General features: G+C 41.4%; 1 protein-coding gene across 1 annotated transcript; it reads right to left on the bottom strand.

Moving 5' to 3' along the window:
* Positions 1–1,194: 1,194 nt before the first annotated feature.
* Positions 1,195–21,541, bottom strand: LOC150090294 (uncharacterized). Its single transcript, XM_090389791.1, has 2 exons — positions 20,209–21,541; positions 1,195–1,574 (listed from the first exon to the last, which is right to left on the bottom strand). The coding sequence occupies exons 1-2, from the start codon at positions 21,465–21,467 to the stop codon at positions 1,430–1,432; spliced, it is 1,404 nt and encodes a 467-aa protein (XP_090245917.1). The 5' UTR covers positions 21,468–21,541; the 3' UTR covers positions 1,195–1,429.
* Between the last annotated feature and the right edge of the window lie 1,692 nt (positions 21,542–23,233).

The following is a 23,233-nucleotide window of genomic DNA, read 5'->3' as shown; positions in this document are numbered from 1 at the left end:
CAAAAACACACCTTGGCAAGTGTGTAAATCAAAAAGTTTTTAAACTGCTCGTCATTGTCTGTACGGATTTCGGTCTTCCATCTATAATATAAATCCAAAATGGTCTGGATGTTATGTTCATCCGAATGTCTTTGTAATCGCTCCTCTTTATCCGGATCATGTAAGAGTGCATTCATTGCAGAATGAACTTCCTTCAGCAAAGTTATTTGCATTTGTTTATCCGGAGGAATGTAGAAGAAAGTGGACAGCTGCGCCATTTTGGGATGATGTTAAACAACTGCAAAGGTGCTTTCGTTACAATTGTTCGATGTTTTGATTTTTAGAACTCGTGCATTGTTTCACAGTTAGGGATTTTTCTACACCACTGTTCAAATATACCAACAGTGGAAAAAAGAATTGTTTAACACATGAGAATTGGAGCTGGAGCTGTTAGAGTTGTTCACAGATAGTGGATGGGTTTGTCTTCATTACTCGTATTAGTTGGTACCATATTGGACAGAGAAGGAACAGAAGTTGTAAAAATTAAACATGCATTTATGTAGGACTGTTTATATATAGTTAATATTTAAATATAAATGATATAATAGTACGAGAACGAGCTCTGTAATATCAAAACAATAAAGAAATAAATGTGATTTTTGACATTTAATTCTACAGATCGTTTCTTATTTTTTAAAATATTTTTATAAACACGAAGTCAAAGTATTATTTTAGATACCATACTATAGTAGGATAAAATTAAATTCATTTCTTTACTTTATTAATGGTTTATTAATTTTAAGTTATTAATTGTATATTTATTCAAAATACCTCTATTTTTATAAATTATTCACATCAGTGCAGGCTATCAGCCAACGATTTAAAGAAAATAAAAAGAAGTGAAGATAAAAAAACCATAAAGAAGCAAAGGGAAAAATTCATAAATAAGAAAAACTTTATTAAAACACTTCACTATAAATTATTTATTGTGTTAATTTGTATGAAATGCATCTTGTCAGTGATGAGCCCTAATGCACAGAAATCTGTGCATTAGGGCTCATCACTGCGATAATCAAAACTTTGTATACACTACTTATAAATAAAATAAGTATCACATATTAAATGAGCGAATACTTTTGTTAAACTGAAGTTACACTATCTCAAAGTAAAATTTATATACACAAAGGTAGACTTCCCTCAGGATATAATTTATTTCCTTTAATTGGGAAATTAAGAGCAGATACAAAACTTCACCTCAATAGTGTGAATAACAAATTCAGCAACTAATGCGAAAATTTTTAAAAAATCTGTTTATCAATAGAGGAAAATGAAAATGTTGAACCAATAACACTGTTCAGAACCTCAAAAGATTGTATTTGTGATCATTCCACTCTTTGAGTATGACGTTCCCACATCCAAACCAAGTCGACCAATCTAACGAAGAACCAGACTATGATTTAAGTAAATCATAGTCTGGTTCTTCGTTAGCGTTGTTGCCAAAACTTCCTGAAAACGAGCGTGAACTTAATTTTCGGATCTCATCGTCATTTGGACCTATTCTTAGGGACCCATGGGTTGGCTGGTTCTCCCGAATCCTGTAAAGATAAAACAGAAGCATCACAAAACAAGTTCGCTTTTGACACCATCTTGAGCCCATGGCATGAAGAAAAAGGTGCATCTTGTAGTTATTATGTTGATGTACCTAATGAAGTGACCACTCCGTGTATTTTTCGAAGGAAGGAGAATAAAGTGGCCACCTTATTAGGTACACCAATCTAATAGCAACAACATTCTCCTTTAGCCTTCAGGACAGCCAAATTCCTCATACCACAGACTCAACAACATGAAATGGAGAAGTGATCCATGAAGTTGTCCTATACAACAGGTATCAATAATTCTGTGTATGAATGGAAATGACCGGAAAGACAAGATGATTTAGAAAGCCTAAGAATTTGATTTTAATTAGATCTCTGAGAAAGGTACTGCTTTTGTGGGCACTAATGATTTAAAAAATAAAACGGAAAGTGAGTTCGGAAAGGTACGCCACCTCTCTTGACTATACGGTGAACAGACTTCACTAAAGTTTCACTGATTATTTTTGTTTTTATTTATTTATTTTCCCTCTGTCGAATAAGTAAACTGAATGAATATGTATCTAAGGGTGGAACCTATCAGCTCTGTTCACTGTTCCACCCTTAGATACATAATTATAACGGTTATATCTCGTAGTGTATCTTACAGAATAAATAATTCAAAGAACGAAAAATCCAAGACGTCGTGCGACCATTATTTTTTGAGATAAATATAAGGCCTTTGTTGATGATAATGGAAATCACAGTCTAGTTCTTCGTTAGCGTTGTTACCAATCTAATTGGAAACTCAGCTAAAAGATAAATTTTCGTTTTTACTAAGAGCGAACGCAAAAATTTAGCTTTTTGTATCGAGGGACCCGATATTTCTAATTCCTTCTTTAACCGGGCTCGGATTTTTAATCCGAACCTGAGCATGTGGCTTCAAAAGGTGAAGGATATATTATTATTCCTGATAGGGGGCTCTACCCCGTGACGGATGTGGTACAAAGAGCATAGGGTGGTCGTTATGTCCAGTGTTACTGTTGGTCAAGGAACTCTCTGATTATCCTACAGGTGTTCAGGATTGCGACTTTCTGGAGTTGGTGTTTTCCGAGAGACCTATTGCTGCTAGGCTATCAGGGCCTTTGCACCATGCCGGTGATTGACACTCTGATCGGAATGTTCGTTACTTGTTGAATATGCCACATCTCTTTAATCAGGAAGTACACGAATCTATCTTAGGTCGGTGTACTTCCTGATTTTTCCTCATGGATTTTCTGGAGGTTGCCAGTGTTAGGCACTCCGCTATGTCGATCAAATAGGTAGTTTTTTCCTTCTTTTCCACAAGGGTTATGTCCGACTGTTGCGTGGGATTGTCTTGCCTTGTTCGTTATTATGGCACGGTCCCAGTATAATTAGTAGGTCGGGGTCTCTAGTACTTCCTGGAATTCGTACTTGTAATACGGTACACATTCTTTGATCAACTAGAATTTTTGCGCTAGCTTCTGATGTACTGGAAACCAAGTATTATCCTGGCTACCTGGTCGTGCCTACGAGTGTACTCCGTCTAGGTGATCACCCTGAATCCTGTGGTGACGTATTGGACATTCTCTGAGATGAGACAAGGTGCATCGTCGACATGTGTCATCTATCACTCTGGGCTCCTTGGCGATGTATTTTCTATACTTTCTACAGTTCCTATAGAATCCTTCACTCTCGGGGAAGAGCATCCACTCGTGAGCCATGAATTGGAAGCCATTTTATCTACCTGATCTTGTTGCAGGTCATTGTAGTATTTGCCATGGAGTGTTTTCTTTGCTTAACTTTCTAGTTTCGTTTGTTTCCTCTGAGCGGGAGGAGTCTCCTTGCTTAGGTTGAATAGGGGTATAATGCTTCTGTGTCTTCCTTATGGCCTGTTAGAGGTTGGTTGGCTATTAGGATTTTTATGGCGCATCAGCATCAAAGGCTATAGTGCGCCAAGCCTGTTAGAGAGGCGCTGTATTTTTCTGGAAGCAATCCTTCAGGTTCGCTATCGCTTTGTTCTGTCGTTCGACGGGTCTATCAAACTCCTTCCTCCTCCTTTCGCACTATAGCCAGTCTTTCCACGGCAGACTTCGGATAGTGTTGGCGGCTCTTGTGCATCATTTTCCTTGTCTTTCTCATGATATCCTCCAGCTCGGTGTTAGTCCAATTTATGATCCGAAGGAGTATGTTGGCACTGGGAGTGAGTGTGCGCGGATAGCACCGTTGTATTGTCACTGTCCCCCAACACCGGGTGGAAAAGGCCCCGGTTCGAATCCTGTCGATGACGCAAGGAACCTTAATTGGGCTTTGTTCACTCCGTGGCTGAGTTAGTCGGTGGGGTTTTCCTTCCAGAATAACAGACAAATCGACCACAGAATACACATAATTAACAGACATAAGACACACAGCGCAGCAGATGAATTTAATTATTCGGGTGGCCTAAAAATAATAGTTTGTTGTTGAAGAACTGGGAGTTCATAGACGTTTATGCCTTTAAGGGTTTTCCTACCGTTCAGCTTTGCTTTGAGCTGAACGGAGGAAACACAGTTTTGAGTTTGTTCTGAGTCTCTGATGGTATTTTTCGGTCAGGCAGACCTTGATCTCCCTTCTCTAACTTCTGAGCCAGCATCGTCTCCAGGTATTTTGTAAGTCTCTACGTGTCATGGCTTCGATCTCTTTACCAGTCTACAGCTGGTAGTTTCAGCCGACTAATTTCCCCTGATGCAATTCGTTAATCTTGCATTTATCTAGACCAAATTCCGTCCTGTTATCGTTGCTGAATTCTTCGGTGATCCGGAGTAGCTGTTGGAGTTGCTTCTCGGGTTGCCGCGTGGACCTTGATGTCATCCATGACAGAGGGTGTACAGGTTTTTCCTTCCTTCTTTGAGGTTATGTCCATACTTGCTGTTGTTGAGCATGGTGGACAGCAGGTTAAGTGGTAGACAGAACCACATTGGGCTCAGGGCATCTGCCTGAACGATTCCTCTCTTGATGGGGATCGGTCTGGTTGTGATGTTCTCGACCTTAATTACTCCATTTCGCCATGGTTCCTTCTAGGAAGTTTGTTTTATTATTATTATCTGTTCCTCAACGTTTTCTCCCTACACTGCGAGAAGGCTAGGAGGGCATGACACAAAATTAAAATGCGTCCATCTCAATGAGATTCACATATGCATTAAAGATATTAATTAACAAAGAAAGTTTAATGTAACAATTCTATTTTGACAGCAGATTATGTTAGCATTAGTAGAGGCATTTGATGCAAGAAAGCAAGCTTATTCAGCATCAGCCAAAAAAAAAAAAAAAAACTTCCACTTCACCCCTCCGTTCGTTCGAAATACCTGTCCAGATGAGCCTTAAATTTATTTAGGCTATCAACTTCCACGACAAGGGATGGAAGTCTGTTCCACCAACCAACTACCCGCTGGCTAAAGGCAAACTTCCACACATCTATCCTACATCTGTCTTTCCTCAATTTGAATTTATGCCCTCTCAGGTGATTATTCTGAGCAAAAGGAAGAATCCCATCAGCATTGAGCATGCTCAAACCATTCAAGGCTTTATACACCTCAATCAGATCATCTTCCAGGTGCCTAGTATCCAGACACTGTAATTTGCAAAACTTAAGCCTTTCTTCGTAAGAGCAACCCTTTGTTCCATTCACTAATTTTGTTGCCCTTCTCTGTACTCCTTCCAGCAGCTCTACATCCTTCTTGAAATGAGGCCTCCAACCTGTATACAGTACTCAAGGTATGGCCTTACCATTGCCTTATGTAAGAGGAAATTTGTTAACTATAATAACCAGCCTGCTAGAACATAGAAAACTTATTGTTAAGCACCAAAAGCTACAATCTTGCTTTACCATCTCGCGAGGAGTGCCACAAGGGGGAGTTCTTTCGGCTACTCTCTTCGCGGCCGCCCTGGAGCCGTTTCTTGCACGGTACTACAATTTTATAACATATGCTGACGATGTAAAATTCTTCATCACTTCCAGAGACCATGAATCAGCAGAAGGTATTTGTCAGATGGCAAATAGCACAATCCGAGAATTTGAGAGCTACCTGGATTGCATCGGGCTCCGTATTAATGCACAGAAGTCTGCCCAAATGACCATAACTTACAAGCAGAATAAAAATGACATCTCGATCTCTGTGAACGGGTCTAGTGTGGAAAAAGTGCACTCTCACCTGGACCTGGGTCTTAAGTGGGATGACAGACTCACCTTTGCTCAACACTTCGCCCATATGAAGACAAAAATATTCGCCGCTTTATGGGCTACTAGACAGGAACTGGTAGGAATTAGGGATCCTCAGCTAGCGACCAAGTACATTTTAATGTGTGTCCTGCCAATTGCAATGTATGCCTCGCAAATCTGGTCTTCAGCTCCAGATTCACATTATAAGTCCGTCCTTGGGATCGAATACTGGTTCTTGCGATGGCTTAACAGAGTTGCTGGCCATCCTTTTACTATCTCAAGGGCCATTCTCTACTCAAACCTTAACATCACACCCTGGATGCAGCGGACAATTAACAGGAACATACACACTCTCGCACAACTGCTCACAGGCAGAGTGGATGCTCCAGTCCTGGATAATATGCTAGTTAAACCGCGTGCCACTGCTAGACGTTGCAGAGAAGTAAATAATCCACTGCGTTCAGTCCTGAACAATCTTAGTAGCCTGCAAAGATTCTTCCCATCAAATGCAGCGAAAATATTTAACTCACTACACATAGATGCCGAAAAACTGTGTGAGGATGCAACATACCGGAAAGAGATCTTCCAGGATTCGTACAGACTTACCAAAATATGAATCGGCTGCAAAGTACCAAAGAATTGTGAATAAAAGTGAAACTTTCTGCTTTAAGAACAATAATAATTTGTTGACTGTAAAAATATACCTTCTGTAACAGTTATGTAAATATGTAAGTTATAGATGGAATTATTACTGAATTGTAAATATATGAGTTGTAGAATGTATGTACAGAATCATTAATATGTAAATACTGTATATATTAAACATAAAATGTGTATAAAATGTATTTCGGGACGAGACTACGTGTTCAGTATATGTAACCCACTGCACGTAGTATCTCGTACCCTGATATGTACTTAGCACCCTCCTGGCACTTTGCCGTCCCGGGGTGGTTTCCTTATGGAAATAAACAGATAATAATAATAATAATAATAATAATTATTATACAAGGGAATAATCACCTCCTTATCCCTGCTAGAAAAATTCCTATATATCATTGACAATACACCATGAGCTACTCTTGCAGCACGTCTGCACTGCTCAGAGAACTTCATATCTGCCTGCACAACCACCCCCAGGTCCTTTTCATTCTCTACCACTGTCAGTGTAGTACCACAGAGTTGATACGTTGCTCTGGGGTTGCTGTTTCCCATATGTAGTACTTTACATTTGTCAATGTTAAACTTCATTTGCCACCTCTCAGCCCATCTGCTCAACCTTTCCAGATCCTGTTGCAGCAGCATAGTGTCAGTAGTGTCCTTAACAACCCTGCCAATCTTTGTATCGTCTGCAAACTTGGATAACTTGGATATACATCATCAATATTATTTATAAACACAGAAAACAATAATGGACCCAACACTGAACCCTAAGGGACTCCACTAATAACATTAGTCCACGATGAGCAGTGTCCATTGATTACCACTCTCTGTCTTCTCCCCCTCAACCACCCCTTTATCCATAGTAGCAATTTGCCTCCAATGCCACACTGCTCCAATTTGTGCAGCAGTCTTCCATGTGCAACAGTATCAAAAGCCTTTCTAAGATCCAAGAATATAATATCAAAGTTATTCCCTGCATCCAGTTCTTTTGTGACTGCATCCTAGTATCCAATCAAATTGGTCAGGCAAGACTTTCCCTTAACAAACCCATCCTGTGTCCGAGCAACAAATGAAGTCTTGTCTAGATGATCCTGCAGTGCTTCTTTAACCAGTGCCTCCATTAATTTCCCTGGAACAGAAGTTAAACTCACAGCTCTATAATTTAACTTCTTCTGTTCCGGGAAAATTAATGGAGGCACTGGTTAAAGAAGCACTGCAGGATCATCTAGACAAGACTTCAGTTATATGTGCTTACATATTCAGGTAAAGGTTCTATTGACAACGAAAATATGATCAAATGACTTCAGACTGTAAATGTATACAGCTGTGTACAGAGTAACAATAAAATATATACTCTACTAAACAGTAATTTCTTTTGAAGACGGAAGGAGTATTGCAACATGCCTGCTGAAAGGTTGTCAGGAACATGCCACTTTCTTATGATAAACTGCGAATCACAGTTACTTCGCTCTTATCCAACATTGGTAGTGGTTGCTGTGCTATATCTCAATGAATTAGGAAATGTTCTTGGGTGCGTCTTTCCTGTAGCTGTTCTCTGTCTGCAAAATTCTGCATCTAATAACACTTGAAATTGATGTCTTCTGCATCTAATAACACTTAAATTGAAGGTGTGTCTACGAATCCTGTTAAGACTTTGCTACCAAGTAGACATTTACTGCTGAAATCTGTATTCCACGAGGTTAGACCGAGTTTAGAGTGGAGAATCGACCTAGAGATTATAAACGGTCGCCCTGTTAACGGATGACCCATCTCATGAACCAGATTCTAGCCAATATTTGCTGAGCTGTGCTTGTGGGGCTGAGGACGAGATAACTGAGGCATAGAGTGGGACAGGAAAGAAGCAGCTTTGGATAGTTGGAATCAGTGGTTAATGGTCTGTAATCAGTGGTCCAAGTAATGAAGGATCATTTTTACAGCACTGCATTTATACGGAAATTGCAACATGGATTTGTTAAGAATTGATCATGGAATTGATCAATCTGAGTAGATACTATTACGCAGTACAAAAGAGCTGGATGCACAATATATTTTTTGACATCACCCTATTTAGGTTTCAGTAAAGTCTTTGATACTTTATGATTAATGTATGAACATAAATTGTCATATAAGGGATACCCGAGAACAACCACATCTTCCCACCTGTATTTTGTCCATAAATTGCTTGGGTTCTCTAGTAAGTTTGTAGGAAAATTGAAACCTCAGCAAAGGAGCAAAAAAACCCACAAGTGCATAATTTGGAGCAATTTACGGGATCCAAACTTGAGCTTTTTCTAGCCGATGTGTGGAGATCAGTGATTGCAACCACAGAGTTACCGCGAGGACATGTATAAATTGAAGCAATCCAACCTTCTTGGGACAAGGAACGGTTGAGTGACGACAAAAAATAAAGGGTGTTTATAAATAACCCATGCTCTTCGTAAAATAATGTTATTAGTGGACACCCGCGGGTTTCAATGCTCGGCCTCTTACTGTTGTAAATACACTGCACGACAAAATTAACAGAACATGTCGAAAACGTGGTATAACTTGTGCAGCTTGCGATGAAGTGGAACAAAATTTGGTATGGTGTGGTATGGTAGAATAATTTAAGGAAGGACGGGACTCAATAATTTGGTATGGTAGAATAACTACGAAATGAGGCGACAGTCAGAAACTTCGGAGAGGCGTAAGGGACATTTATAGCGGTTGTATAAAAATTACCAAAAAGGTCACAACATTATAGCTGAGCAGTGCAAAAACAGCTCATGGTGTCTTGTCAATGTTATACAAGAATTTTTCTAGCAGGGATAAGGAGGTGATTATCCCCTTGTATAAGGCAATGGTCAGGCCACACCTTGAGTACTGCGTACAGGTCTGGAATTCTCATTTTTAGGAAGGCTGTACAGCTGTTGGAACGAGTACAGAGAAGGACAACGAGATTGGTGAATGGAATAAAGGGCTACTCTTACTAAGAAATACTTTAAGTTCTGCAAATTGCAGCGTCTGAAGACTAGGCACCAGCGAGGTGATATCAGGCCTTGAATGGTTTGAGAAAACCCAATACCGATGGTATTCTTCCTCTTACTCAGATTACTCACCTGAGTGAACATAAATTCAAATTTAGTTGTAGAATAGATGTGAGGAAATTTGCCTTTGGCCAGCAGGTGTTTGATAGTTGGAACAAACTTCCATCTGTCGTAGTGGAGGTCGACAACTTAAATAAGTTCAAGGCAGAACTAGGCAAATATTTGGGGTAAATGGATGGGTGAAATGGGAAGGTTTTTTTTTACTTTCGGCTGATGCTATATAAGCTTTATTTCTTGCATCATATGCCTCTACTAGTGCTAATGCTATCGAAATTGATACAAAATGCAGAGAATATGGTCAAATTACATCAGTACGGCGTATGATCCAACATGTAAACAGGCCTCACCGCGGTGAACCATGCTCAATATAAGGATATCTATAAGATTCTCTGGCAACAAATCTCATTCTTCCACCATCTCAGGCCTTAGCTCACCAAGTGATCGAGGAGTTGGCTCTTGGTGTGCAGTGAGAAGCCGAAGGGCGCCACACATGTTCGATCTGATTTGCGTCTGATGATCGTGCTGGGCACGGCAGTCATTGGTAAACTTCAGTTTCAGGGTATTTTTTAATCACTTCAGCTCTTTGTGCGGTGGCGTTGTCGTGCATGAAATGAAAATATAGGCCAACCGCACCCTTAAAAATTGTACATACGGTTCGCGTGTCTGTTCTCAGTACATCTACGGGAGAAATCCCAGGTGCCGTCTGACACGAATATACATCTGCACAGTTACAGTGCCCCTATCAAAAACATAAAGAGGGGTGCGGCCTTTGTTCATTATTCCACCCTACACGAGAAAACCACCCACCCCGTCCGTATCCCTTTCTCTGATGTTGGAGGGATGGTACCGCATTCCTTGTTGTTTCCAGATGAAATAACTTCTAGAAAATGTTTGTATCCTAAAACGGGACTCATCAGAGAACAGAACTGTACCCAGTTTGTCAGGGCTCCAAGTCACATGTTCATGGCACCAGTTTGGATGAGTTCTCTGGTAGTTTGGGTTTAATGGGATTCAAATTTAAATTATTATATCAGGACCACCCGTAATTTATTACATGTGTTTAAAGGAATTTTTTTTTTCAAGTAAAATTTGTATTTTTGGGGCTTACAGGGATTACCTGGAAACTCCAAGGTGAATTATGAAAAGAAATGGGATAATAGTGGGAGATGTAAGGAAAGGTGAGGAGGATGGGAAAGTATTACAAAAGGCATGTGCAGAGAGACATTCTTCTTCTTGCATTAACTTTCATAGAATAACTCTAAATAAAAGATAAAAGACTGGAATATACACAATTCAAGTTCAGAATTAACCCAGAGTTAACCACACTTCAATATCCACAATTAAATGTAATACAATATCCACAGAAGTCTAATACAACAGTAATTATTCAAGTAATGGTATAAGATACTGAACTCCTAAAGAAGTCACCAGCCAACTTAAAGGACTGAGTTAGAGAACAAACACAACATATCATCAGTACCTTTGTATATCATCAACAATTAGTTACTTCTCTAATAAGATTTAAACCAAGCATATATAATTTGGTTTAAATTATATACAAATGACATTGCCGAAATTAATGACAACTACGAAGTAGCATCCATTAATTTAGTTACTTCAAGACAGCAAGTTTTAAATAACAGGATTAGAAGGCGACACGTCAGTGACAGTCACTTATATATCAGCCAGCTTGGTAAACAAAGCCAAGCTGAAGCTGGCACTAAGCAAGAAGAGTGCTCAGTTCAGGTAATTATAACCCTCGACGATGACCCAGACAATAATGAAGATGCAAAGACAGGCCCTGCCTCTAAGACTGACCGAGAGACTAGGAGTGCTAGTGGATTAAAAGAAGTACAAGACCACCAGTGCTCACAAACGGAAAACGCTGAGAAGGGAACAAAGCAAGCCTCTATCCCACCCCTAGGCCCTTCACTACCGGAAGGAACAGCTCTCGAATAGATGTTTGCGCTGCGCACTCAACTAGAGAATTTAATGTCCAAATCAAACAGTAGAATCACCACTGGTCTCCGTTTTGAAATCGTGACAATTTGGACAAAACTGGAGACTATAATAGTAAACCAGCATGTAGAAGAGGAAAGGGCTAAGGCCAAGTTGGAGGCATACCTAGACGAGCGGGGCAACCAAATGCCACTGCGCCCCCTCGTATGCAGACGCACTGAGGACTGCACCCAATGGGACACATCTACCAAAAGCAAGTGGACCCCCCCTTGGGGAAGAAGACATTGATCACACAACCAAACCTGGTCGTTTTAAGACCAACAACGCAGGATACTGCGCAAACAAGCGAAGACATCAAAAACCACGTTATGGAAAATCTAAATGAAGAACTGAAAAATACTAAAATCAAAAGTATAAGGAAAACCAGAAACGTGGGAGTGGTCATAGAGACTGAAACCAGGGAGGAAGCCCAAGAAATTATGGAAAACCCAAAGATCCAAACTCTAGGCTTCACTGCTGCGGCCCCCAAAAGAAAAGGGCCGTCAATTGTCATCTTCGACGTAGATAAAGACATCATCCCCTCCGAGATCACCGATGAAATATACCGACGTAATGTACAAGGATATCTCCCGGACCTGGACAAGAGTGACCTTATTATGCCCAGATACTCAACCAAGCCAAGAGTCGGAAATGGAGTAAACTGGATAGTGGAACTAACGCCGATTGTCTGGCCTATCTTAAAAGATCAAACGAGGATCTATGTCAACTGGGGCAGTCACCGCTTCAGGGAGCACGTGGCTGTACCAATATGGCATAAATGCTACAAGTTCGGGCACACTTCACACACCTGTGCCCAGGCTGTCAGGATCTGTGGCCACTGCGCTGAGAAAGGATACGAATACAACACATGCCCTAACAAAGAATCTGAGCCTGTCTGTGCAAATTGTAAAAGTAATAAACTAGACCACCACCACTCTATTCGGGACAATACGTGTCCGTCCTATATAAACACCAAGAGTTTATACCAGATGAAAACTGATTATGGGCTCACAGCCTAAAAGATATAACTACGGAGTTAATAATTTTTTTCAACTCAACGCACAGCGGGCCAGGGCGGTGGCCGATCAGATAAGAATCAAGGCAGACGAAGAAAATGCAGATATTCTCATTATACAGGAACCGTACACTCACACGAGGTAGGTGAGAGGTTACCCCCTGACCTACAAAATAATTCAAACGGATCAGGATACCCCCTGGGCTGCAATAGTTATTCGAAATCCAGAAATCACAGCAACTAAAATCTCAGCACTGTCTACAGCCTGGGCTACCTGTGCCCACCTGATCAGCTCCATGGGATCCTTTTACGTGATCTCCTTATACTTTAGACCAGGCGAAGAGATTATCTATGCTATCAGATACCTGGAAGATGTCCTGAGAACTCTGCCAAACGCAAAAATCATCATCGGAGCCGATGTCAATTGCCGATCACCGGTCTGGCATAGTTTGACACCAGACAGACGGAGCACTGCAAATGGATAACGCCTGAAAGACTTCCTGGCAAACTCGACTATGACAGTCATTAACTAACAGAACAATCCTACCACCTTCTCAAACACCCTATGGGAGGCCACTATTGATATCACTATGGCCTCAAGGAGCATTGTCGGGAAAATTTCCAACTGGAAGGTCAACGAGGCGTGGACTACATCGGATCATAGGGTTATTTCCTTCCAGCTAAATCGATCTCTAGCTAGATCCCCAGCCACACGAGTCATGTTAAATAGATATGCAATTGAAAAGGCGAACTGGGACGTCTTCAGGACAACCCTAACTAATGAGACCCAACCCTACCTACTTCCCGACAACGCAGATGCCCTCCAAAGACAAGTCACTGATCTGATCACAACCGCCTGCAACTTGGCAATCAAAAGGAAAAACCCTGCCCCGGGCGCAAAGCCCTGGTGGAGCCCAGAGCTGCATAGGTTGCGCCGTGAAGTCATTATAAGAAGAAAGACTTTCCAGCGTGCCCGGAGGACCTGGCCGGCACGTGAAGTGGAGGCCCTCAGACAGAACTACAGGGAAGTGCGAAACCAGTACACGGCCCTGATCCGCAAACGAAAACAAGAATTCTGGCAACACCTGGTCACCACCACTGGCAATACCGACCCCTGGGAAGTGGTGTACAAGATCACCACAAACAAACTACCCAGGGTCACCACTGCAACCAAGTCATTACAAGGTACGGAAGCAACCACCTGGCAGCAATCCATAACAAACATTTTGGACGCCATCCTACAACCAGCAACAAACCCAATCACTTAGGAACAAAAATCCCTCTGTGCAGGGAATGAGACTTACCACACTGAAGAGCAGGAATCTCCCTTTGACTTAGGAGAAATACAAACTGCTGCGGCCCTAATCAAAGATAGGAAATGTCCAGGACCGGACCTGCTGGAGACTGAGATTATAAAGAAAATAGTGGAGTGTGTCCCCGAATTAATACTTCGTCTATTCAATACCTGTCTACGTGATGGTCACTACCCAACAGACTGGAAGTCGGCCAACGTAAAACTAATCCTGAATAACCCGACAAAACCACCTGAACTCCCGAACTCCTACCGTCCCATCGCTCTCCTGTCGGTACTTAGTAAACTCTATGAAAGGCTACTCTACTACAGACTTCTCAAACACTACAACAATGCAAACATGCCTTCTCACAAACAATTTGGATTCAAAACGGGGCACTCCACTGTAGATGCACTCCACAATCTCCTTGAAGCAGTAGGAATTACCCAAAAGAAATACTTTCTGGTCATCGCTGTCGACTTTGCTGGGGTGTTCGGCTCACTTTGGTGGCCGAGCGTCCTAGGCAGACTGCGCCAATCAAAGCTTCCAGTAAACCTATATAACTCAATCAAAAGCTACCTTTCCAACAGGTCAATCACTGTCAATGCTCCATATATGAAAATTACCAGACAGGTCTACAGAGGATGCCCATAGGGCTCGGTTCTGGGCCCATTCTTGTGGAATCTTGTCCTTGACGAATTCCTTATGGACCTGGGAGAGGTCACCTCTCACGCCTATGCAGATGATCTTATTATCACCGTTACCAGCGATTCTAGGGCCCGACTGGAGACTTTGGCGAATAATGCACTACAGAAGCTACAGGACTGGGCTAAACACCATAACCTCACCATCTCTGCCACCAATTCTGTTCTTCTCAAAGGAAGTCTCAATGAAGCCAGACCGCCACAGATAAAAATCGACAACAGGACCATAAAATTCTCCACTCAACTTAAGTATCTAGGAGTTATACTTGACAGCAAACTAAATTAATTAATATTAGTATTAGTATGGTGCAAGAAAGCTTATGGCTTATGCTGCACCAGCCAAAAAAAAAAAAAAAAAAAATCCGAACAAAACAATGATAAAAACCACAAAAAATAAAATAATAAAATAAATAAATAAAATAAAATAAAATAAATAATTAAATAATAATAATTAATAAAAAAAAAAGGAAATTAAACCTATCATCCTATGCACTTCCCTTACCCGAAAGTACTATCCAGATAACCTTTGTCAGCCTCTGCTACCCATATAGGCAACTTATTCCAGTAATTTATAACTCGCTGGCTAAAATAAAACTTCCTGCAGTCCAGTCTAAACATTTCCCCCCCCCGTAACTTGAATTTATGTCCCCTACTTCTAGCATCATTTATAATCTTGAAAATTTCGTCCTCATTCATTTTACTGATGCCTCTCAGAGCCTTAAACACCTCAATCAAATCTCCTCTAAGGTGTCTAGTTTCCAAACGCTGCAACCCACATATTCGAAGTCTTTCTTCATAAGGACTGGTGAGATCGCCCTTTAGCCGATCTCACCAGGCGAGTTACCCTTCTTTGCACCCTTTCAAGAAGCTCGATGTCTTTCTTTAGGTGCGGTCTCCGTACTTGAACACAGTATTTCAAATGTGGTCTAATATAAGCCTTATATAATGGGATTATCACGTCCCAATCTCTACTTGCAAAAGTTTGATAGATCATCGATGGGACACCATGGGCCTTCCTTGCAACCTGTTTACAATGCTCAGAGAATTTCATGTCTGACCGTATCGTAACACCCAAGTCCCTTTCCTCCAGTACTGGGTTTAGTTGAACTCCACCAAGTGAATAAGTTATTTTGGGATTACTGTTTCCCAGGTGTAATACCTTACACTTTGTTCGATTAAAGCACAGCTGCCATTTTTCTGACCATTCTTGAAGTCTATCTAGGTCTCTCTGAAGAAGCTCAGCTTGACAGTGATCATTAATTACTCTACCAATTTTAACATCATCTGCAAATTTAGACATCACGCCCTCTATCCCTTCATCAATGTCATTTATGAAAATTAAAATCAACAGTGGTCCTAATACTGATCCTTGGGGAACCCCACTTCTTACATCAACCCAATCTGAGGAATAGCCATTTATCACAACCCTCTGCCTCCTGCCCTGAAGCCATCCTTCTATCCATCTAAGGATTTTCCCAGTGATTCCAACCTGTTCCAGCTTATAAAGCAACCGCTCATGTGGGACTGAGTCAAAAGCTGTGCTGAAATCTAAATAAACAATGTCGAAATTATCCCTAAATCCAGCTCGTGAGTGACCCTTTCGAAATAGCGAACCAGATTTGTTAAACATGATTTTCCCTTTACAAAACCATGCTGAGTATCCTTGAGAATTTCAATTCGATCCAAATGATCCTGAATTCCACCCTTGATCATTGCCTCCATGATTTCCAGCCATATCTTAAATACCTAAGAAGAAAGATACGCAATTACACCGCCCTTGTCACCAGGGTCTCCAGACGGGACTGGGGACTCAATAGGCACACTCTGTCCTTATTCTATAAAGTGATATTTACCCCGATTATAACGTACGCAGCAGGCATCTGGTTCCCGAAAGCAATCACTGTTAGTGGTAGAAGAACCCTCGACTCTCTGCAAAGAAACATCCTGCTCGCTACAACCCGTGCCTGCTACACTGTCAGTACCCATGCTCTGCAAATCCTGGCAGGCGCCATACCACTGGACCTGGAGGTGGTCCGCTGTGGACTACTCTTCCACCTCTCCAAAGCAAATTCCAAGACCATCCTCGACTTCACAACAGACCCCGTAAACGACAGAACAGCAGAAAAGAAGCGTCTCCTCACGCATCTGCAGCAGGCGTGGAAAGCGAGATGGACTACTTCCAACAAAGGCGAAATCACTAGAAAGTTCTTCCGTTACATTATCAGGGTGTTCCCCGGGCTTCCCCCCCCTGGTTTTCACCTGGCCTTTATGCTACATACTTGTTAACTAGCCATGGATCATTAAAAGGCAAACTGACAGCCCTGGGAATCATCGATGAGCCCACTTGCACCAGTGGTGGGACTGAGAGTTGGTCGCACCTTATGTACGACTGCCCCCTGTATGAGGACCTCCACTGCACCTTCATCACTTCCTTGACCTACATACCTAAAGACCAAGAAACACACCTGCTTGATAGTAGGGAGGAATATACAGCTTTTACGCGTTTCGCACAAGAGCTCTTCAGCCGAAGGAAATCCTTATCTACAGTTCCTGTACCGGCACCACAACGGTCCCAAGGAAGACAACAGACGATCTGAGACCATGATGGACTTTCATCCAGACTAGACAGTCATGAACTTGACCACCACACCATCAAACGGACAACTATCCGACGATTGGAGTTTGAAAGCTACCATTGGATTGAATTAAACCCCTGGATTGGACACCACCCGATGTCAATGACAGAGGCGCCAAATGGCGATCCCATCTGTGCTCCCTTGTACAATCACTTTCGACCCCATTCCTTCCCCTTTCTTTGCCTTCGCCTGATTGACTGAGTGTCCATTGATTGGTTGGGGATGCCTGTGTCTATATCCTCTTACTCTTACTTTCATTCCCCCTCTTCTTCTGTGCACCCTGTACTACCTCACTCTATCTAATCGCTTTTTATTTATTTATTTTTTTTTTAACTTGGTCTCCGCTCAGGCAGCTGAGGCGACCCTGACGGAGACTAGCCAGAGAATTGTGGGCAGCCTGGCTACCTCCTAGTGGTGTGTGCGGGCAACGTGGGGTTCCACCAGGGAAAAGAACACACAGACATAAGACACAGCACGGCAGATGAATTTAATTATTCGCGTGGCCTAAAAATAAACTGTTTTTTTTTTTTTTTAGTGTATGTGTTGTTCTGCTGAATGTTGAATGCCAGCATTTGGCATCTTCACAGCCAGGGGCAGAGGACACCTGGTCCCCAGTCCCCTAACTGACTCCCATCCCAAGCCACGTGGAGACGCGCCAGGAACCTCAAACTAAAAGTCTTGTACTGGGACTTCCAGGGATTCTAGAAACTCCAAGGTTTAATGGGATTTTTTTTTTTTTTTTTTTGTACTTTATTGCGACCTCCAGAGTTTCCCCTACAGGCCGAATTTAAAGGGATTAAATCAAATCAAACTATTATATTAGGGCCACCTATTATTTCCAATATATACCTATATATGTATTTTGTCTGTAAATTGTGTGTGTTCTTCGATCGATTTGCCTGTTTTGCTAGACGAAACCCCCTGTTTCTGGGGGAAAAACCTTGCTATCTATGCCTGAGACCGACTAACTCAACCACGGAGGTAAAAAGCACATAAAAGTTCCTCGCTTCATCGACGGGTTTGGAGCCTTGGCCTTTTTCACCCGGTGTGTGGAGGACGGTGATGATACCACTGTGCTACGCACGCAGACAATAGTCCCTGTCTCCTAAAACTGCTCTCATAGTGCCCAGACGACACTGCGTGTCACCTCCACGTGCGACTGTCCGGCTTCAAGTCGTCCAACGCCCTGCCATTTCAAAGAATCATCTATAGGACGATGACTTGCCATCCTGAGTAGTGGGGATGTGGCTACCCCACTGAGCAAGCGAAAGGAATGAATTAAATGGAAACGTTATCCGGGGAGGTCATGCTGCGCAGCTTGGATCTGAATAGCAGTGCGCTGGTATGAGTTCTATTACGCTCTGACAGTCTAGCAATGATATCCCAGATATAATTGCTAGACTGTCTTCGCCCAGCCTTCAGAGAAGCTGGGCGAAGATAACGAGGTTCCTGGAGATTATATGATACTTCCAAGGTAGCATATTTAGATTAGAGATCAAGACAGATTTTGAGATTGTATGTGGTAGGCATGCGACCTTATTTAGCCATTTTAAAATCCAGTATTCCAGGGACAGGAACCTGGTTTGGTAAGATGGAGGGCCATATCGCTGAGGCATACAATGGAGTTGGGGTTATACAATGGGGAATATAGTCAGTGATAAGATGTGGGTTATGGAAGTTGGAGATCTCCTGTTTCGCTGTCCATATAGCAACATATGTTTTTTTCCGATTGGCATTAAAATGAGGCAAAAACGTAAGGTCTTTGTCCCAGGTGAGGTCCAAATATTTATGCTGGGTGACTTTTTGACGTGAATACGTCTTTAAATTCGGTCCGGTATAGGGAAGGGGGTCTCTACGAAAACTCTTGAGACCAAAAAAATGGCAAGATTTGTCGCGCTTATATATCGTAAACTATAAATGATAATCTAATGATTTAAATTTTGTTGGATAGAGGGTTTATGTCCGTATCTAAAATGGTGGGTAGTGGGGGTGTGAAGTGGTGAGGGGGGAGGGATAGCGCTTACGCGTGAACACTCAAAATGGCGACGCAGCGCGGCGTTTGGGCAGTGTAACTTTGGATTGCAAAGAGATAGGACGTTGAAATTGGTGTCGATTTGCAGAGAATAACAGGATCTACAATATTATTTAGCAATAATAACCGATAAAATAAAATATGTAAAGTTATAAGCCGATAAGTGTGCTGAGTTGATAAATCGTATCTAACTCGAATCATACCCACCATCTACGTTTTAGGAATATACATAAAATAAACTGCGTCCAAGCTAGAAATAAGCAGATCAACGAAATACAGTAGATGGGCTGAGACACTGAAATTAGTGACTTCTGTAGTCATGACGAGATGCCAATCAACCTGAGATACAAAAGTAATCAACCTGTAGGAGGAAGAATTAACCCAATGAGGTATATTGACATTCTGAACAACTCCGCACATCATACATTGTGAAATAATATAATAAGGGGGGGGGGCTCCTTTTCTATTTCACACATGTCATATACCATGTCTGGTACTGTTTCAGAGTTCTGTTGCAATGCACGGGAACGTCTATTTTGGACCAGAACACAAACCCGCAGTCAGCAGTTGAATCAATCGCTGTGATGAAGGAATGGTCCAAAATTCTGCTTTGTAGCAGAAACAGAACATCCAGGAGACAGAGAGTGGAGAGACTGTTTGTGATGGGTCATTAATTAGCCTAACTATCCTCTTCTGTCCTCTTTTGAATAGCGTCTAAAAGCCAGAAAGAAGTTATGGGGCGCCTCTCACATGTGGGAACAATAATCCATTGTAGGGCGGATTTCAGATTAGATTTCTAGAGTGTGTAGCTGTTTAGAAGAAAAGTAACGCCGAGAGAGAAAGAGAAAACTTCCAGTTTTTATGATCTTGTCTAAAAATCTGAGTGTCGTCGAAGCATAGGAGCAGAAGAATCCTTTTTTGCGAGATATAAGACAGGACTAGGTTTTAAAATGTACCATGATAATGCACAATCATAATTTAAAATAAAAACAAAAAAAAATTAAATAAATACTTACTTTTCGCGAAAGATATCTTTGAAACGGTCCGCTTCCATTTTCTGTCTTTCAATTTCCTTCACCCTATTTTCCAAGTTCTTCAGGAACCGATTTCCGTTATTCACAATTAAGCGCATGTTCGCCAATTTGTTTTCCAGATTCTGCATTTGCGTTACTTTTTCTTGAAGCCCACTAGTGGTATCCTTTAATGAGCTCACAACTTTCTCTCCATCCTCAACAACCTGGAGGAGATAATTAACTTTGCTTCTGATATCATTCACTTTGGCCACAGCCTCTTTCCAAGGCTGAAGTTCCAGTTCTTGGCGGATGGAAGAGAAGCTGTCCACCGACTGCTGCAACATCTGGTAGTCATTTTTCAGATCGCCAATTTCTTTCTCCAGATCTTCGATATCCTCGTCAGCAGCATTTTTTGTCTCTCTCCAACGATTCTCCATCACTTCAGCTACTCTCACTAAGGTAACGTTGTTTTCCAAGATGCCCTTATGAAGGGAGTAGATCTGTTGTGAGGCGTGTTTCATACTTGTCTGAAAATTTCTCTCCAATGCGGACAAATTCTTTCCTACTTCATCTTGCTTCAGTTCAAGGTATCGAACTTCATTCTCGATTCCTGCTAAAGAATCCGTCAAGGTATGAAGGCCACTGAGTTTTTCTATCCTCTCTTTGAAATAAGAAATTTTCTCTTCCATTTCCTTTTGGCTCTTATCCATACTATCTACCTTTTCACCAATCAACTTGATATCTTTAAACGCATCTGCAAACTGGATCGTATCAGAGGTCAAGACACGTTCCAGAGACTCCGTGAACGAGTTGATTCGTGTCTCCAGATCTTGACGATGGCGTTTTTCTTCATAGAAAAGCTGTCTTAAAGTTTTTAAATCGCCTTCATCTTGGTCGCGATCTCCTTGAATATCTGATTTGGAAACATCCCTTCGCAAGTCAAAGGTTGGCGGCGGTTGTTTGGGAAGATCTCCATCCTGGAGATGCCGGTCGATAATTTCGGAGATGGAAGTCACCTTCTTTTTCCATTTATTGAAATCAGCGTCTCGGACAATAAAAAGATGCTCCAAATTCTGGACTTTATACTGAAAGCTCACCAGTTCCTCTAGTTTAGCTGATATGGCATCCATCCTGTTTATAGCATGTATTTGCATGTCGTTACATGTCACGTAACATTCTTGAATATGTTCAAGATCCCACACAGAATTAGCATGGACGTACGGAAGAAAAACAAACACAGCACAGAACAATACGGACCACATCTTGAATCTACAAATCCGGGTTATAACTCACTATTTTGCGCAGTTTTGCTGCCACAGACTGTGAAAAGTGTTTACTGACCCGAACATGATATAACGTCAGAATGAGACAAGAGGTCAGAGGTCAAGTAGTCGTGTGTCGCCATCTAGCTGGAGTTTATGCTCACAATGAATCTCAGTGCTTTGGCTGACTGATACTCGTACCTCACGAACAGAGCACCCCTGTTCAATACCGTAATAACTTCGCATTTACATGGTAGTTTCAATGGTCGCTTTGTTTTCATCCTGGTTATCCGCTGTTCACAAATTAATCAAGCTCAGCTTTTTTTTGAAGTTCGCCAAGACACTGTAATATCGGATGTTTCAATTTTTTTTAAATTTACCTCATTCGGTACAGTTTAATAGTGCTCAATATACTGTACTTATGAGACTCGATAAAGGTGCTTCAGTGCTTCGAGTGAGGAGTATAGGGTTAATACATCTACTTTCTATGATATCAAGAAACAGAAGGAACAGATACTTAAATTCTACGGTGACAGTGATGTGCCTAATAGATAAGTGCATCAGTCTAACTGAGGAACTGGTTTGGGGACTGGAGCAAAAGAGCTCCATCAGCATATAATGTGGATGTATAAAATACAAGATGTTTTCATTAAAGAAAAACCAAAGTATATGAAACAACACAATCTGCAGCACATATTTCTAAAGATCAACCAGAAACTTTCAAGTGAAGTTCAGCCTGAGCCTAAACCTCAACCTTCAACTTTCAACCTCCAATATCCATGCTTCTTCTCTTCCTGTACCTGTCACTCCAGACGTTGAATTGTCTTTAGATGAAGATTAGTGGATTAATATTGATTAAACAGACCCTGCTTTAGAAGTGTATTAATTTGTATCATTGTTTATTTTATATTTTAAGTATAATTTAAGCCTTGGTCCAGAAAACTGGAAAATCCAGAAATCCGGATCACCTCCGGTTCCAAGCTTGCCAGATAAATGGTCCGCTACCTGTAATACATTGTCAAAAATAATGGTATTAGCGAAATAATCGGATCACTTATGTGATTCACAAGGAATTTGTACCTGAAGGAAAGAGTCTCGATGCTGAGTTCTATGTACAGGTGATTCAAAGACTATTGAAGCGCATTTCCCGAGTGAGAGCGCAATTTTGAGAGAACAGCAGCTGGTTCTTGTTGCACGACGATGCCCCTGCCCAATTTCACACTTGTAAAGACATTCCTTGCGAAATATAGCATTGTACAGATCAACCTTCCATCCTATTCTCCCGAACTAGCACCAACGGACTTTTTCCTCTTTCCCAAGGTGACAACTGCCTCTCAAAGGAAAGATGTTTCAAGATGTTGAAAACATAAAGAAAAACGTAACCGCCGGACTGAATATCATCTCTTTGGACGCCTTTTCTGACTCTTTCCAAAAACGTTTAGAACGCTGTAATCCGTGCGTTCAATCAGGAAGTAATTACTTTGAATAAAAATAAAACTATTTTTCAGATCCTTCACTTTGCGTTCTTTTTATTGCATCAGTACCGGAACTTTATTGACACACGTCGTGTGTCTTAAAAGTGTTTATTTGCCAGATATTAAACATTAACCATAAATTAGAAAACCGTGTAAGAAGCCAAAACATTTCTGGACAAACTGAGACATAAAAACATTGCCGTGTAAAACAAAGTTTAAGAAATTACTTAATATACTTCCCAACACCGAAATGAATAGATTGCTCTCCTATAATGATACCAATTACTAAGA

Source organism: Mastigoproctus giganteus, chromosome 2, assembly GCF_048544385.1.
Source record: "Mastigoproctus giganteus isolate SK-2022 chromosome 2, ASM4854438v1, whole genome shotgun sequence".
NCBI lineage: Eukaryota > Metazoa > Arthropoda > Arachnida > Uropygi > Thelyphonidae > Mastigoproctus > Mastigoproctus giganteus.
The sequence above is the reverse complement of the archived record's forward strand: the minus strand, read 5'-3'. Positions and strand labels throughout refer to the sequence as shown.

What these genes read in the sequence shown, in the direction of transcription:
- LOC150090294 (XM_090389791.1), bottom strand. Translation starts at nt 21,467, where the DNA reads ATGTGGTCCGTATTGTTCTGTGCTGTGTTTGTTTTTCTTCCGTACGTC. An exon ending in AAAGATATCTTTCGCGAAAA is followed by an intron (nt 1,575 to 20,208) that starts GTAAGTATTTAT and finishes TTATCTTTACAG; the next exon opens with GATTCGGGAGAACCAGCCAA.